Genomic DNA, 18,237 nt, shown 5'->3' with positions numbered 1-18,237 from the left:
CCCAGCCAACTTGGCCAATATGAATAGGATTAATACACTGTTGAGGTAACCCACCCCCACACATATTGTATCAACTGGCTGTGAAGGTGTGTTTCTGTATTCTCGATTGCTGATTGTGCCAGCGGCACCTGGCTGGCAGGATATATAAATGTTTATCCCTTCCTCGCTTGCTGAAACCTAGCTGCCTCGGGGAGGGATCGCTCCCACTATGTATGCTAATAGCTTTTCTGTATGAGAAGGAAGTGTGGAATTTGAGGAATAAAGACTTCGTGGCTGGATCTGGGGCAGAGGGAGAGACTGACCCAACAAACTGGCCAACAACCTTATACTTACCATACAGATGTGTCCATATAATCAAACCCCAAGCAGCACTCCCAAAAGCCCCACACTAGCATACAAACTGACTTACCCTAGGTTCCTAGGACAAAGCATACAAGTGACTGAGCAGATGAAGCGGATGCTAGTGATTACACAGTCATTTTGATGACTGTGATCTGTCATATGCACCATTTGTCACTGTGCCTAGTGTATGTGGGCCTGATACCACTGGGTCCTTTTTAGATACAAGAAAACTGAAGCCCAGGGAGTCTGTCTTGGACCAGGTTTCCTCATCTCAGATCTCAGAGCAGGACTTCTCCGATAAACACCTTTTGTTGTTGCTTGAAAAGTGTATTTTTGGTAAATTATGCAAGGGTCAAAGGAATGTGCCATATACAGCTGTGGATCCAGCTGGAGTCAAACTTCAGTCACATCCCCTGAGGATGCTGGGGGTAGGAATGCCACTGTAGTGCTGGCCAGTCCCGATGGAGAGATGGATCATTGCGCACTGGTGATACTCTCAACCTGCAGGATGCTTTGGCACATGAATGTGACCTCTTGGGAATTTCCTTGGAACTCATGGTCTAGAGGATGTCTCTGAGTGAGAGACCAGGATTCCACTGTCAGGGAAAGTGACACACTGGGCTGGCAGAGAGCTGTAAGTAGAACAGTAAGAGTAGCTTCCAAAATTTTACTAGCCAGGGCTGAGGCAGCTTCTAACTGGCAGAGTCAGGATGCCAATCTGAGTCTGCCTAAATTCTTATTCTTCACTACTGGCTAACAGATATAGGTTAACCTATGTGTCCACCTCTTGTGACTTCATACAGCTACAAGTAACCTTTCCCCTCAGGACCTGATCAGGACCATGCAGGTGCCCAGAGCTCATAAGAGATAGGTGTTAAAAAGGAGGAGATTGTAGCATCACCTTGGTCTTCAAAGGTGGTTCAGTCATGCTAAGTGTAGATGAAGTGACTAAACGAGGTCTTCGACATTTCTCCCCTACAGGCTGACGAGGCGCAGGATGTGATGCACTTTAACTACACAGCCTGGCCCGATCACGGCGTGCCTCCAGCAAACGCTGCTGAGAGCATCCTGCAGTTTGTATACACCGTCCGACAGCAAGCCACCAAGAGCAAAGGGCCCATGATCATCCACTGCAGGTGACCTCAGACGGCATTTTCTGTCCATTACCTGTCTTACCCTTGTGACAAAAATACCTGAAAATAGCTACTTTAGGGAAACTGGCTGAGTTCAAAGGATTAGTCTGTCTTGGTGGGACGTCATGGTGGTAAGGGCTTAAGGCAGCCTTGTCATGAAGCGAAGAGAGATGAGAGAGACAAACACTGGTGATGTCCAGCATTCCTTTTATTCAAGTAAAGGCTGCAGCCCATGCAGCAGTTCTGCCTGCCGTAACGTCGGATCTTCCCACCCCAGTCAACCTGTCTAGAAACACCCTCACAGGCATGCCAGGGGTTTGTCTCCTGGGCAAATCTGGATCTGTTAAGTTGACAGTATTAGCCATCACAAACAACATGGATCCCCCTGCCCCACCAAACCTTGATTGGATTTAATCATAAATTATTATTTAAGTATGTACTTAGTTGATGTTTTGCTGTAAACACTGCTTACTTACCACTTAGTTATTTCGTAACTATACTCTGTAGAATACAGTTTTTAACATTTTTCTCTTTTTGAGACAGAATCTTACTTTATAGTCCAGTATGGCCTTGAACTCACTCTTTAACCCAGGCTGGCCTTAAACTTGCTGTGATTCTCCTGCCTCAGCTTTCTGAGTTGTAGGGATTATAGACATATGCCACTATGATGAGCTTAAAATATTCTTATCCCAATTTTAAAGGCAAAAGAACATGAGAACAGAGAAACACAAAGATTTTCAAAGGTTTATTCAACTAGAACATAGAGAAATTAAGATTCTAATTTAGACACATGGGTCTCCAAAGGTCAGATACCATGTGACATCACTACCAAAATCCAGAGTAGATATTGCATGGTCAGTATCTAAAAGGTCAAATTCTACAAATCTTCTCATGGCTCAAAACAGTCTAAATAGCCTTAAGAGAAGGCAAATTGTATGAAAACATAAAAGCATTTGGTGCATTAGATAAATGTGGTTGCACTTCAAAATTGCTTCTGGAAATTCAGAACCTAAAATAAAACGGGACAAATGGCTTATAACATTATTTTAAATCACAATTCATACTAATTCATACTAATTCCTTATGGGAAGTGTTTCCTCTGAAGTAAACCTTGCCCTCCCACAAATGAACACAAAATCCACCCCAGTTATAAAATGGTTATATAGGGTCAAAACTTTTGGATGCATATCAGAGGTATAAGTGGAGGGACGGATGTTAGGGGACACATCTGCGGCTATCCCATCCTGAGCAAGTACCTTTCAAATATGGGATCAAGCACCTTGCCTTGGAGAGCTAAAATGTTGATCCTGTGGTTTTGTGTGTGTGTGTGTGTGTGTGTGTATGTGTGTGTTTGTGTGTGTGTATGTGTGTGTGTGTATGTGTGTGTGTTTCTGTGTGTATGTGTGTGTGTATGTGTGTTTGTGTGTATGTGTGTGTGTGTATGTGTGTTTGTGTGTATGTGTGTGTTTGTGTGTGTATGTGTGTGTGTATGTGTGTGTTTGTGTGTATTCTGATGAGGTATGTATATATGTCCATAATATGTGTGCATGTATGTATGTGTATGTATGTATGTACACATTTGTGTGTGAATGTACAGGTGTATTGTGTGAATATGTACGTGTGTTTACTGTGTGTGTGTACCCTGTGTGTCTGTATGTTCAGGACCAGCAATGCTTGTGACCTGCTAAGTTGTAGGAGCTGGTCCTTCTCATCTGCCCAACTTAGACTTTTGTGGTTTCAAAGCATGTTGCTGAAAATGAGATTATTCTCAAAACAGTTCTCTGAGAATAAAGCTACTTGCAGATGTGGGTCAAACAAACACATTGCTTTCACACTGGCCACAGGTGCCACTCGGAATGTGACTTCACAAGTGCACATTTGGTGTCAAATCACTTTATCTGAGAAGTCCTTGGAGAGAAGAGTTATCTAATAGAAAAAGCAGATTGGGGTCTGAACTCAAGGCTTTTAGTTCAGGTTTTGTTTTTCTTCTAGCAAATTCTATGTCTAAATTGGTTCAACTGTCTCTTTACCCAGAGTATCAATGTAATTTAGAGTTTGGAGCCCTTTGGCTCTGCAGATGATTGGCAGAAGGGTAGAACTGACTTTAACAGGCAGAACTGGAGCCTGTGTGAGGAGTTGGCAATACCAGTCCATACCCTTAGCACTGGGGCTCAGGCACTGTATGAGAAGGGTTAGACCTCAAGGTCTAAAAGATTCAAAAGATCACTGGGAGATTTGTGCAGATTCATGGCTGAGTCAGTAGAGAGGCACGTGTCCCATATGGCTGTCTGAGATGGTGAGCTGACCACATACAGATGTTTATGGCCTCAGAGCTAGAGTTAGGCAGTGGGGTTGTCAACTAAACCTTTGAGCTAGGTTGAGCTGGGTTCCAGGAATGACATGTGACGCTATGCCTGAGATAGGAGGCTCTTAATATGCATCCCTGCCTTAAGGCAAAGAAGATGAACCATCTCCTCCTTGGGGCATTCAGTGTACAGTCTTCATTTTCCTCCAAAACCAGAGCAGAAATGGTACAAAGCCTAACCTCTTCAAAGAACGAGCAGTGATGGTCAAACATGTGACATCTAACCAGCACCAGTCACCACAGCATTCTCAGGACACAGCTAAGAGCAAGGCACTGTGGGAGAATACGTTTCCCCTGACACTGCTGTCTGTCTGCTTTAACGATCTCCAGTTGGTTTCCAGAGGCGCAGAAGCCCGGTGTGACTCACGTGCCATCTGACCCTTCTTTTGCAGTGCGGGTGTGGGACGGACAGGAACCTTCATTGCCCTGGACAGGCTCTTGCAACACATTCGAGATCACGAATTTGTGGACATCTTAGGGCTGGTGTCAGAAATGCGCTCATACCGGATGTCAATGGTACAGACAGAGGTAGGAACAGAATCGGTGTGTATGCTTAAATTTGCTCTTGATGGAAAGCACCCCATTACCCAACTTCATGTTTTCATCGGGCTGTCTCAGTGTTTGTACAGCTGTCTTTCCCATTTTCTTGCTGTGTATATTTGAAACTACCTTGTTGGGGTTAATATTTAAAATGGCGGCACTCGATCTGGCTTGTTGTTATTGGGCCCACCGATTTCCCAACTAGACAAGGCCTGAGGCCATGAGCAGCGGTGTGCTGTCACTGTTCGGCTCAGGTGGGCCAGAACACAGGCCCTGCCACCCACGAGATGCTAGTGTGGGAGATGGCTTTTCCTACTACACTGTCCCCACAAGGCTGGGCGGAGCCCAGACCATCCCACCATCCATGCCGTACTTGGTAGAAATGAGACTTTAATGCTTAAAGATTATCCATCGGCTTTATAAGTTTGGTAATGCTCAAATTAATAAGATGCCCACACAATTGTAAGTGTTAACCAATCTAGATATAGGTTGTTACCCAGGACTGCTCTCGATGCAAGCGTGGTTCTCCATGGCTCCTACATCTCTGCCCTAGCTCCTCCTCTTCCGTCTTCTCTTCCTCTCCTCACTCCGCCTACCTCTCATACAGCCCAATCGCTGAGCTTTATGCAAATGTAGGTGGATGGTATCCCGCTACACTACCTTATTCCAAATAAATGAGTCTCAAGCTCCCAGAAGGCCACGGTGTGTATCGTGACTATACTTGTCTGGCTTAATCTGCCTTTTAGGAATGTGGAGCAAGTGGGATGTGTCTGCAATAGAATAAAACCCCTTTTGAGCAGTACGGAGCTCGCTGAAGGTAGCAGTCACTCTGAATAAGGAAGACTATAGGGCAGATGTCATTTGATTTCTACTTGACGTGACAGACTGGTCAGTGAGCTTGGCATTGGGCTTTTTCCTCCGTGTGACTCTTTGTCTCCATTCACCTTTAGTAATAACCCTTGGTTGGATTTGTGAATTCTGTCCCTCTTGGTTTTAAGGATTGCCAGCCCCCAGTCCACCACCACTGCCCCATTACTTCAATCCATAGCTCTTAATCTGTGAGTCGTGACCACTTTGGGGGTTGCAGATCAGATATCCTGCATATCAGATATTTATATTACATTTCATAACAGTAGCAGAATTACAGTTTTGAAGTAGCATTGAACTAATTTCATGATGAGTCACCACAACAGGAGGAACGTATTAAAGGGTCATAGTATTAGGAAGATTGAGAACCAATGCCTTAAATGAACGGGTGGTACATCCCAGAATTCCCCCAGTCTTATTAACCAATGTTCCCTTCACCTCCCCTTCTCCCAAGTCCTTCTCTCCGTTGAAGCTATAGAATGTGCTCAGCCTGGAAGGACAGCTCCAGGCAGCCTTGTGGGGCCCACCAGCAACAGCCACAGTGCACCTGTGTGACTGCAAAAACCCAAGTACAGTGGCTCTTTTATAATCCAAACCACTGGGCTATTAGTTACTCCCTGGCCTCGGGGACACAAATAGCGCTTTCCTGGAGAAGTGTGTGGGAGGAGAATCTTCTGGAAGAGAACAATGTCAGGCCTTACTTCCCTCTCACCAGAGATTGCGTTAATGCCTTGTTCTTCCTCCTGCAGCTTCTTCCAAGAACCACTAGATGTCAGTATAACTCAAATAGCCTGGAGGGTAATGGCAGAGTCTCTCCAATGCTGACTTTTTACTCATTTATTTCCCACCCCCACCCCACCCCCATCACCACAGCCCCCATCTTAGCAAGGCTTGGCAGAGCCATTCAAATATATTCATTGCCAAGCTGCTCCAGGTCATGGTAGTTTGGAGCTAGAGACTCATTAGCAAACATCTCAATGACGGTTAGGAAGCATACCCAGGCAGGATATTGTCCCTTTCAGAGAAGCTTCTTTTTACAGTAGATGGCAACTCACGTGGAGACACACAACTGGTAAAGCTGCAGCAAACAAGAGACTGCAGAGTGACCTGTCATAAAGGGGAAGTCTGAGCCACACCCCTTCCTTTAGAGGGTCAAGGAGCATCTTGAAAGACAGGGCAGAAAGACGGCTAAGCAAGCATTATTTTCTGAACACAACTGAGCAGTTGCAGATACGAACATGTAGCAGTAATAACATGCGCAAAACCTGAGCCAGATCAAGCCAGACAAAATTTAAGCATGGAGAGGGGGAGGTGGGCATTGGGGTGCTATGGACACATGATGACCTTTTGGGAGTGGCTAACACTTTAATATAGGGATGCAGGACTTGGGGAACTACCAACAGTCCAGTAGATGTCCCACACTTATGCACATACAGGCAACACTAAGTATACTCAGTGGGTTTGAAAAAGAATAGAGCATGTGACGTTGGAAGAGGGGAAGTTGTGGGGGGATGAGGGAGAGATGTCGTCCGAGGGAATGAGCACTAAATTTGGACCAGAAATTTTGGTTGTTTACTTTCATAAACACGTATCCTGATATGCAATAAAACCATCTCTGTTACATTTATATGTAATAGACACTTTACAAAACATATTCTTACATGATAGCAGTTCCTAACCTGTGGGGTCATTACCCCTTCGGCCGTTGAACGACCCTTTTACAGGGGTTGCCAAAGACCATCAGAAAACACAATATTTACATTACAATTCATAACAGTAGCAAAATTACAGTTATGAAGTAGCAACAAAAATAATTTTATATTGGGGGGGGGGGTCATCACAATATGAAGAATTGTATTGAAGGGTCCATGCGTTAGGAAGGTTGAGAACCACTGCTTTATGGTACATGTGAATCCCCATACTTCAAAAGTATGTCTTATTCTAAGCATCTTGTTTGATGAATTATGTGACTCGTTCCCTTAATTGATACCTCTAACAACTTTGTAGATGTTGATTATAGGCTGGTTACTTTTTGATTTTTCACAACCACAGAATCCTACTCCATTTCTGAAAACTACCTTTGTGCACGCAACTCCTCTGGCTCCCTCCCAGCCCTGCTGTTTGTCTTCAGTGTGATAATCTCAGAAAGCAGACCAGCCTCTGGGGCTTCCTGCATGGCCAGGACTCTGCTTTGTCTCTCCCTTATTTTTGGCCCCAGGTTTCATGTCTGGCTTCCTTCTTTACAGCGCCATTTCTGGTTGACTTCTCCATGAAAACAGTCTTTTCAGAGGCTGCTATTCCCTCCAGGAACTTGCTGGGAGATCCAAGGGGCATGGGTCTCTCAGCTTCCTCCTTTTCCCAGCTCCCCCAGCTTTACCCTTGAGTTGTCTCATGAGCCCTGAATGGACAGCTTCCCAGTTGTTTATTTATGTCTGCTTTATTGGTTATATCTAGAACATCTTGTTCACTTGCCTTGTTTTTCCTGGTTTCTGCTGTCTCCCTGGTCCAACCTGTATTTCCCAATACAAGTTCTTTTATCTCGTGTTTGTCCTTCAGCCCACTCACATTCAAATCCTGCTGCCTGCTAATTTACTTAGTTAATAAGTATGGACCAAAGGATGAAATGATTTTTCTTGCACTTGTCAATCAAGCATGACAATTAAGTGGACAAAATCAGTCCTCAGCGGAGAGCTGGTCTATATGTACGTAATCAACCCCAGAGCTGAATAGCATATTTCTCCTCATCTCTGGTTGATAATTCTCCACATGCCTACCTTCTGGACTCCATCACACCTTGCTGTCCCCGGAAATGGCAAAAGTGACTAATTTAAGTAGCCATGTCTTCAGGGTTTGCCATGGGATTTGCAATCTGCATGGGCCGTCCATTTCATGCTGCCCTTTCTCATCTGATCAATCACACTTCAGGGCTTCTCCATCCTTGCAGAGAGATAAAACAGAGAGCCAGAGTTGGGAGGAGACCAGAGCCTCGGTTTTGAGACTTCCCAAGTCATGTCACCTCTTCAGAGTCTCTATTTCCCATCTCTAAAATGTGACTCACAGTTACCACGTGTTGCCATAAAGAACACAGGGGCTAAGCTGACAGGACCCATAAAGGTTCTTGGAATCCACAGCCCGCGACCTACAGATGGCAGCGACCCCTCTCTGCTCCTCCCCTGAGCTCTGCTCTATTCTTAGCAAACATTTTGCTTGTTTTTCTTTCAGTCGTCTCTCTGGAGGTCAGTTGAGGTTTTGCTTTGAGCAGATTGTCCTCACCGTGAGCAGCTTGGCTTTCTCCGGGTCTCATGGATGTGTCTATAGATAGTCTTGTACTTACCTGTCCTATCTGTATGGCTCTGTCACTGTTCTCATTGTTTACTTCGTTTGTAGTTTTGTTTTTTTTTTAATTAGCATATACCAATTATATATAATAATTAGATGAATATACATAATGATGAGCACCATCCTGCATCTGTAGACATGTAAATAACGTATTTAGAACACAGTCACCTGTCCCCATCATCCTGCATCTGTAGACATGTAAATAACGTATTTAGAACATATTCACCTGTCCCCATCATCCTGCATCTGTAGACATGTGTATAGTGTATTTAGGACACAGTCACCTGTCCCCATCATCCTGCATCTGTAGACATGTGTATAGTGTATTTAGAACACAGTCACCTGTCCCCGTCATCCTGCATCTGTAGACATGTGTATAGTGTATTTAGGACACAGTCACCTGTCCCCATCATCCTGCATCTGTAGACATGTAAATAACGTATTTAGAACACAGTCACCTGTCCCCATCATCCTGCATCTGTAGACATGTAAATAACGTATTTAGAACATATTCACCTGTCCCCATCATCCTGCATCTGTAGACATGTGTATAGTGTATTTAGAACACAGTCACCTGTCCCCATCATCCTGCATCTGTAGACATGTGTATAGTGTATTTAGGACACAGTCACCTGTCCCCATCATCCTGCATCTGTAGACATGTGTATAGTGTATTTAGAACACAGTCACCTGTCCCCGTCATCCTGCATCTGTAGACATGTGTATAGTGTATTTAGGACACAGTCACCTGTCCCCATCATCCTGCATCTGTAGACATGTAAATAACGTATTTAGAACACAGTCACCTGTCCCCATCATCCTGCATCTGTAGACATGTGTATAGTGTATTTAGGACACAGTCACCTGTCCCCATCATCCTGCATCTGTAGACATGTGTATAGTGTATTTAGGACACAGTCACCTGTCCCCATCATCCTGAATCTGTAGACATGTAAATAACATATTTAGAACACAGTCATCTGCCCCCATTACTCTCTTTCCCACTCCTGTTGAGCCTCTCCCTTCCCCATCAGTCTTCCCTCAGTTATCATGTCTCGCCGTGTGCCTACGACCCAGTGAGCCTTGTTGCAGTGCTTTAAAGAGCATGGATGAGCCATTATTCACAGGAATGTGGACAACTCACCTGTGGCAACACCACTGAAGATGTGTCACGCTTGGCTTTGGTTTTGACACAAAGTTTTACCACTGGGCTGCCGTGAAGCAAGAGTCCAGACCAGAGCCCTGTCTCTTTCCAGCATTCACATGAGCCTAGAACTAATGGGGTGATGTATGAGGACCACCATAGCCAGCTCAGGGTAGGGAGATGCTATCAGAAAATAAGAGAACGTGTCTTCTCCAGAGCTTACTGAGAACGCAGAGCCGAGGTTCCAACCAGCTGCGGCTTGAAGCATTTGCTTTTATTCTTTGTGTGAAGCTGTTTGCACAAGGCTGTTTAAAATCCTGTGGACATCTTGGCTGTACTTTATTTAGGGACAATGTTTAATTGTACCACTGATAATGAAACCGTTGGAATAAGGAAGGAGAAAAACCATGAAATGAACCTATTTCATGGCACAGAGAAAACCAACCTTAAAGTCCAGGAGATTTTATCTTAGTTTTCAGTCATGCACTTATGTGCTACACACATATACTTGTGTTTCTGTGACGCTGAATTTTCACATAGCACATGTCCTAGTTAGGGTTATACTGCTGTGAATAGACACCATGACCAAGGCAACTCTTATAGAGAACAACATATATTTGGGGCTGGCTTACAGGTTCAGAGGTTCAGTCCATTATCGTCAAGGCAGGAACATGGCAGCATCCAGACAGGCATGGTGCAGGAGGAGCTGAGAGTTCTACATCTTCATCTGAAGGCTGCTATGAGGAGATTGACTTTCAGGTGGCTAGGATGAGGGTGTTAAGTCCACGCCCACACTGACACACCTACTCCAACAGGGCCACACCCACTCCAACAAGGCCACACCCACTCCAACACGGCCATATCTCCTAATAGTGCCAATCGCTGGGCCAAGCATATACAAATCATCACAGCACATTAATATCCAAAATATTCTATGATACATATACGTCACAAACTACCCAAAATTTTTACATTCCACTTTAGAGATTGCTTCTTGACGCTGTTTTCTCATGTGTAAAATATTAAGCATTTCTACATTCCCTGTTATCTGTGTCTGTTAACAGCGCTCTGTCTAGTGAAGCATTAACTTTGATTTTTGCTACTTTATACTGTTATCTGTGTCCACACCACGCATTAATTTTATGTCTCCAACAATAAGAAATAATGGCTACCTTACTATGCTCAAAATTATCACTGAATCTTCTTTCTCCCTTCCTTATCTGTGTTCAGTTCAAACATTAACAACACCCTCATTTCAACTTCCATTGTTTTTCACTATTCAGCCTTTATTTATTCTCTGAGACATGGCCTCATTGTGCAGCCCAGGCTGACATTCAACTCTTGTTCCCCTGCCTCAGCGTCCCTCCCTTACTGCTGAGATGACTGGCGTGTGCCACCCTACCAAGCTACTTGGCCACCATTTGCATATATTTTAAAATTCCTTGTATTTGCTTCAAAAACCACTTAATAACTATAAACTCTTACAAAGTAGGTAGAGAAGACACTTTCTGTCTCCCAGGAGTGATTTGTATTGTGGTTGTTCATTTGTCTATTTGTGGGCGTTCCTGGTTTATGAAAACTTGCAACAAAAGCCAACTCCTGGTGTGTGGAGTAACCCTGAAAGCATCTCCTTTCCCATGTGCTTCTCCCTTCTACCATATTTTACAGAGGAACTTGACATTTTGACTTGTATTCTTTCTACTGCGTATAACTTCAAGATCTCCTTTTCTTTTAAAATCAGAAAGGAATCAACCCTTCCTTTTCTTCCCATTTTTTGTTATTCAATTTATACTTCGAGAGTCCATGTCAATGTATGATGAGGTGGGAAATTTTTAGTTTTCAAAATTCACCAAGTTGCATATCCACTGCCTTCAGGACTGTGAAGTGATGAGCTGCACTGCACAGCAAGTTTACCTTAGAAAGCTGGGGATGGAATCCCTGAAATTTGCTCAGAGAGGAGTTTCTGAAGGCTATTATCATCACCACAAAGAAGAATGGCAACCACGTGTGGGACACCTGTTCACTGATGTGACTAATTACCATCTCTCTATGAGTATCAGAATACCACATTTTACACCTTACATCCACACATTATTCAATAGACCTCAGTAGAGCTAGAGAAGGGACATTAAAGTCACTCTGCTGTATGGGACATCAGAGGCAATGTCCCAGTGGGTAAAGGACTTGCTGCACAGGAATAATGACCTGAGTTTGGGACCCTAGCATTCACATTAAAAGCCGGGTATCCTGGTCTATATTTCTAGTTTCAGGAAGAGGAGACAGAAGGAGCCCTGGAGCTCGCTGGCTAGTTGGTCTTGTCAAATCCACAAGTACCATCTTCAGTGACGGAGCTTGTGCCACAAAAATACAGGGGAGAGAATGATAGAAGAAGCTATTTGATTTTGACCTCTGGCCTCTACACACATACCCACATACATGCACACATATGGATATGTACGCAGACATACATTCACAGACGCACACATGGAAAAGGAATATTGTTCTAAGAGTTCTAAGAGTTCTAACTAATAACACCTTTAAAGTTCAGTCTCTTGGATTTTAATATTACATGGCTGTCTCTGTAAAGACATGAAGGTGGTTTCCTTTTGCGTCAGATGCTGGTCATCACGCCGTCTGGTAGATTCTCCCTCTTCACGCATGCTCCGCTCTGAGGCCTGTCTATGCTCTGTCCTAGGAGCAGTACATTTTTATCCATCAGTGTGTACAGCTGATGTGGCTGAGGAAGAAACAACAGTTCTGCATCAGTGACGTCATCTACGAGAACGTCAGCAAGTCCTAGTTCCGAATCTGGAGCGGTAAGTAGAGGAGGTCTTAGCATAGGGGGACTTGTGTAGACTCTTACTTCATGTCCCCTTTTCTGCCCAAGTCTGAGGCCCGCAGTGGTGGTCACAGTATATTGTGTGTCATACATAGCTGGGTTGAAACTTCAGTGCCCTCTATGGGTCATAGCAACAGAGTAAGCTTCTGAAGCTCATGGATATTTTCGCCTCTACCCAGACCCTTTCATCATTCCGAAACTGGATTTCTATCTGCCACTTAGAAACACAGCCTTCCAGCTATACCTAGACAGCTGTGCAAATGGTGTGTTGATTACAAGGGTTATGAGCTGGAGTCAGGACCCCTAAAACAGTGTGAATTGAAGTGGAGACTCCCCAAAAGAAAAACAATATTGAGCACAGAGCCTCAGGATTATGGGTTCTGAACATTCCTGGACTTCACTTACCATGTCAGCAGATATTTGGGGGTGGGGGGGTGTCTTGGAAACAGAGTGACCTGTTCAGTGGTTTGCACTCACATTTTGACTACAAGATTTGATTTGGAGACCGGAGAGATCTTGGCTGAAGTAGCGTGTAGCCTCAGTATTTACCTCGGTAACAGAGCAGGATTTCTGACTATTGAAGGATGTGGAAGGCATGGATAGAGTGGGAGGTATCATGGAAGAAATACAGAAGGATAGGAAGTACATGGTCTGTAACCGTGGCAGGATAGCATCACATGGTACCTCGGTATCTACCAAGAAAAGCCCAGAACATCACTGGCCAGCTGGAAGGATGCAGCATGAGGGAAGATAAGAGACAAATGTATAAGTGGAGAGAAAGTAGTCAGAGCCATAGAAAGTACGAGTCCCCCAAAAAGATAGATAAATTCAGGCCCGCAGGAGTTGTGGGGCTGAGTATAGTAGGAACCAGAGATGGGAGGAGCTGGTTAACACACCAGGATGCTAACTCTGTTTCTCTCATGCACAGGTGAGGGCATGACATCTACCCATCCTCCCTTGCTTCCAGAGTTTTTATAGGGGCCTTTAGTCACTTTGCTAAACGGAGTCCCTGCTGTGCAGTATGTGGACAAGGAGGGGACTTACCTCCTAGAACCGAGAAGACTCAGCCTTAAGGAGCCTACAGTATCGTTTGGAGTCTTTTCACTTCTAGATGTTTGATGGATCAGCTTCACTGGGATTCCAGAAAGGTCAAAACCTCCTCAAAGGGCAGGAAATGCAATACTTCCTTGATGGTTCAGTTGGCTCTTTGCTGCTCAGGCTGAGTTGATTTTCTTTTTCTTTTTTTTTTTAAGTGCAATAATTTCCATATAAGTGTGGTTTTTACCTTCACAATTCAGAACGTTGAATTGTTATCTGCTCACACCATTGATCAGTGCCACAGCCTTGAAAAGAACCAACATCATTACGAAGTTTTATCTCGTCACTGAAAAGGGCATGGCTACCCAGGAAGATGTGGTGATGAATCTCCTTCAAAGAAAATGAGCGATGGCGTCCCTCACTCCAACCTTGACGCTACGGGTCAGGAGTAGGTGGGCAGAGAGGGAGGAGAGGGGTTCTATCCACACATTGACCAGCTTATCTTTTCCTATTTCAAATATGAAAACCTCTGTTTCAAAGTAGAGTAGGAAAAACATTACGTGTCTGACTTGTCATAGTGGGTTTCTTCCTTGTTGACAGTTGGGAGTTTCTTCCGTGGCTCTTTTGAACTAATGTCACAGACCTTGGTCCTTTTCAAACAGCCAGAACTGACTCAACAGTCCTGAGTCCGACTCTGAACTCTGAGAAATCTTGGTGCCTAGCCTTCACGTTTATTTTTTCTGTCCACCTGTGTACACTTAAAGTTTCTCCAAGAGCTATAGGCTGTAAAAATGCACTTTCTTTCCCCACCTAGAGGAGCTGGGAATTCAGAAGTCACGACAACGAACTCGGCATGCCAGGACAGTTATTGGACACCATCCCCTAAGGATACTGTTGAGCGTCTCTATGGATTCTGACAGGAGATTCTCTGGGTCCTCTTGCATTTCTGTTGTCCGATTCATTTTAACCTGTGTAGCTAGTGGCATTATATTCTTTGGATTTTGTATGATTAAAGAACATGACTGTGTGTTGTGACCATGGACATTGTCTAAATGAGCATCAATGCCGTCGTGGGAATCTTGTTATTTTGTGCTACTTTCTAAGATCAGAGTGGGGGTGATGGTCTTCACCCGTGGTTCTCAACCTGTGGGTCTCAACTCCCGCAGGGTTTTAAAGATCTTTTCATAGGGGCTTCATAGCATATACCCTACACATCAAACGTTTACATCACAATTCATAACAGTAGCAAAATTATAGTTATGAAGTAACAACAAAATAATTGTATGGTAGGGCGATCACCACACGTGAACTGTATTAAAAGGGAAGGCTAAGAACCATTGGTCTAGACAGCCTAAGGTCAACATTTGGGCTGAAAGTGATACATTTGGCAGCTTCCGTGTAGGGATGTGGTTATTGTGAGCCCACTTGTGTGTCTGATATTTGTCCTCTACCCCGTTTCCCTCTATTCCCAAGTATCTTACATTTTTCAGGATTTATTTTATTTGTAATTATGTATGAGTCTCTGTGTGAATATGTGCATCTGTGAGTGAATGCCCAGTGGAGTTCAGAAGGGGGTATCAGATCCCCTGGAGCTGGAGTCACAGACAGTTGAAAATCATCTGACATGGGGTCAGGTCCTCTGCAAGTGTAGTACATGCTCTAAGCAGCTGAGATACCTCTCCCAGTCATCTTCCCGATAGCGTACATAAGATCAGCTTAGTGTCTTGTCAGTGACCTTCAGTACACTAAAGCATACCAACTGGACAGCTCACACCCCGCTGACTCTTATGACTGTAGAGTCCTGGACACAGCAGACCTTGGCGAGGTCCTGAAAGAACTCTTTGCCAGTAAGCCTCTTTGCCTGGCAGGGCATGGCAGGATGTGTCCGTACCCTGCAGGCTGACAGCTGCGATGGTAGGAGGAATGTCAGGCTTTCTCACCTAGTTAGCTCTCCTGGCCAACTCCTTGCTGCTGCCTCCTCCTCTTCCCACTCTGTCAGACCCCCTCCTAGACATTTTAATACCACACCATGCCAGTCTCTGAAATGAAGAGGATTTTTTTAAAAAGGTCACAAGTATATGTGTGACATTTTTAGAAACTCACACATACGCAGGTAGGCTTGTGTGACCAACAAAGAGTTGATGGGAAGTTGTAGATCTCTCATGGCCACAAGATGTTTATGTAAATTCCATAGCTGTGGCCGTGACTTCTCATGAAAGCCAGCACTCTGTACATCCTCATGTTCTCCTTGGGCATCCCTTCACAGAAGGGAGCTGCTGGCCACAGGTCAGCTTTCTTAAAAGAAGACATGAGGAGACCAGGGCTAAATTGTAGAACCAGAGTTGAGCCAACAGTGGCGGGGAGGGAGTCACACAGAGGCAGCTTCCTGATCTTTCTTTCAGTCTTTGCTGTTGCCACCCTGTTCCCTGGTGACCCTTGAGTTACAGACTTTAAGATGTTCAGCTAGCAAAGGATTCAGTCTTTCCTTCCCCTATGGATTTGTCGTGTTTCAGTTAACACACTGTTCAATGCTGATAGGATTATCAAAAGGGATAAATCACCCACAAATGCTTTGCTTGGTTCTCTGGTGAGTACTAAGGTCACCCCAAGCTGCTGCTTCTACCCTTGATCCCACCTTTATCATTCAAAAGTGAGGTCCCCAGGGACCCTGCAGTATTTTTAGTTAAGTTTAAAAAGTTTTGTGAGCAGGGTGTTGTATTGAGTCAACACACAGACAAGCACACACAGTTCACAATAACCCGGACAGCATACGCAGAGAGCTAAGGACTATAGAATCATTTGTCTACGAGGGCTGGTGAGATGGAAATGTGGAGCTGAAAAAGATAAGCTACAACGTTAGTTGACAGACTACCATGAGGGGATGACTTACAAATGTAATAATTATCACTCACCTATCTATCCATCACCAGAAACTGAAAGATTATATTTTACTTGAAAAGAAAATGAGAGTTTGAGCCTATTTTTATTTTTATTTGCATAGTTCTTTAATGTGGAATTTTCATTTTTCTCACTGAAAACAAAACAAAAACAAAAAATCCTCATGTCTTGTGAGTGAGGAAATCCACTAAGATGTTTTTTAATGTCAGATTTTATAAATTCCACTCCATTTTTAAAATTTACCCTCTGAGGGCAAAATATCTTCTAGAATAGGCTGCAGTGTCCACATGAAAAGCCAAAGCTGGAGGCTTTGTGTCTAGATTTTCTACAGGTCACATAATAGCTGCTAGCAAGAGGATTGGCCTTTTGCCAATGAGTTAAAATTACTGAGTCCAATCTCTGCGGGCAGTATTGCCCCTGCTTTCTAGCAAGGAGGCCTTCCTTTACACCCTGGGGAATGTCTGATGCAATGTGCTTCAAATAGCTGGCCCATCTCCTAGCTCACAGATCTCCAGCCTGGTGCTTGGCACAGGGCACAGAGTCAGGAACCGTGCCCAGGACCAAATATGATATGCACTTTAGCCAACTGGGTTATGAAGCATGAAAACATAACATGGAGAATCACAGACACTCACCCCTGGTTTTCAGTAGCTTCATTTGGATGTCTAAGAAGGACATTCCAGCATAGTATTTCGGATTGCTGGCCGTGTAGAAGAGGAGAAACTTTGTTTTTAGAGTCAGTGAGAGGTTTATCTCAAGATAGCCTGTCAATGTCTCTCTTATAAGCCAATTCTCAGAGCTAAACATGACATTCGGCTTTAATCCAGTGACCCACGTTCAATCAATAAAAGATTTTGTGACTACTTATATTAAGCACTACCTTAGGTACAACGAAGCAATTGCCAGATATTAAAACTAGTTTTAAAACTTCGAATTTGAATTGAGAGAACTGAGTAAACACTTGTCCATGTTCTTCCAATGCTTTCTTCTGCCTAAATCTCAGTCCTTACTTGGTAACTGGGGAGGTGCAGGGTACCTGTAGCTTCCCACAGATGCTTTGAATAGAGGACAGGATCCTCTCAGGCAGGATGGATTTCCACCTGTTCCTCAGGACAAGGACAGTTTCTTTCTTGTGTGCTAAGGCCTTTGTATCTTAGTTGATTATCTTCAAAATAGCATCATGGAGTTAGAATGACCACTTCCACATGCTGAAAGGGAGAAGCAATTAGGTCAAGGGGCAGTAACAGCTAAAGTACAGTATATACTTACCATCTCAGGTTCTGGGGGGCTCTGGGTCTGCTGCAAATGACCAGAGCGTTACAGCTCTCAGAAGGGAAGCTATGCAGGACAGGTAGCTAGGGTTCCAGGTCTGCCAGCAGAAGGGGCAGGGACAGTGGTGGGCAGCAGCGGGTGACCAGGGGCAGCAATGGCAGGGGGTGGCGGCAGGAGCATCAGCAGGGGTGGCAGGGGCATGAGCCTGGCCTGCCAGGTATGTCAAATGTCCAGCGATGAATCTTTCGGGAGAGAGAACTCTTCCCCAAAGTGTTACAGCTCAGTAACATTCCCAAGACAATCTTCGGTGAAATAGCCTGTGCACTTTAATCCACGTGGAGAGGGACTTTATAAACATCAAAGAGTAGGTTGGGATGCAGGGGTAGGTCCTTCCTATTGGCTCGGTTTGAGATGCTAGGGAGTCTCTATTTGCGTGGGGAAGGACTTCAGGTGTGTTCCC

General features: G+C 44.4%; 1 protein-coding gene across 2 annotated transcripts in view; it reads left to right on the top strand.

Annotated features, from left to right (window-relative positions):
• Nucleotides 1-14,649, top strand: part of Ptpro (protein tyrosine phosphatase receptor type O) — a 207,585-nt gene extending 192,936 nt beyond the window's left edge. For both annotated transcript variants that reach the window (XM_028780946.1, XM_028780947.1), the window contains 4 exons: nucleotides 1,324-1,478; nucleotides 4,233-4,368; nucleotides 12,426-12,546; nucleotides 13,498-14,649. In XM_028780946.1, the coding sequence (XP_028636779.1) occupies nucleotides 1,324-1,478; nucleotides 4,233-4,368; nucleotides 12,426-12,530 (396 nt within the window). In that variant the 3' untranslated portion in view covers nucleotides 12,531-12,546; nucleotides 13,498-14,649. The remainder of the gene's footprint in view (nucleotides 1-1,323; nucleotides 1,479-4,232; nucleotides 4,369-12,425; nucleotides 12,547-13,497) is intronic.
• Nucleotides 14,650-18,237: the final 3,588 nt, after the last annotated feature.

This window comes from Grammomys surdaster, unplaced genomic scaffold (assembly GCF_004785775.1).
Source record: "Grammomys surdaster isolate TR1022 unplaced genomic scaffold, NIH_TR_1.0 373, whole genome shotgun sequence".
Classification (NCBI taxonomy): domain Eukaryota; kingdom Metazoa; phylum Chordata; class Mammalia; order Rodentia; family Muridae; genus Grammomys; species Grammomys surdaster.
Note: the sequence above shows the minus strand (reverse complement) of the source record. Positions and strands in the feature narration are given on the sequence as shown.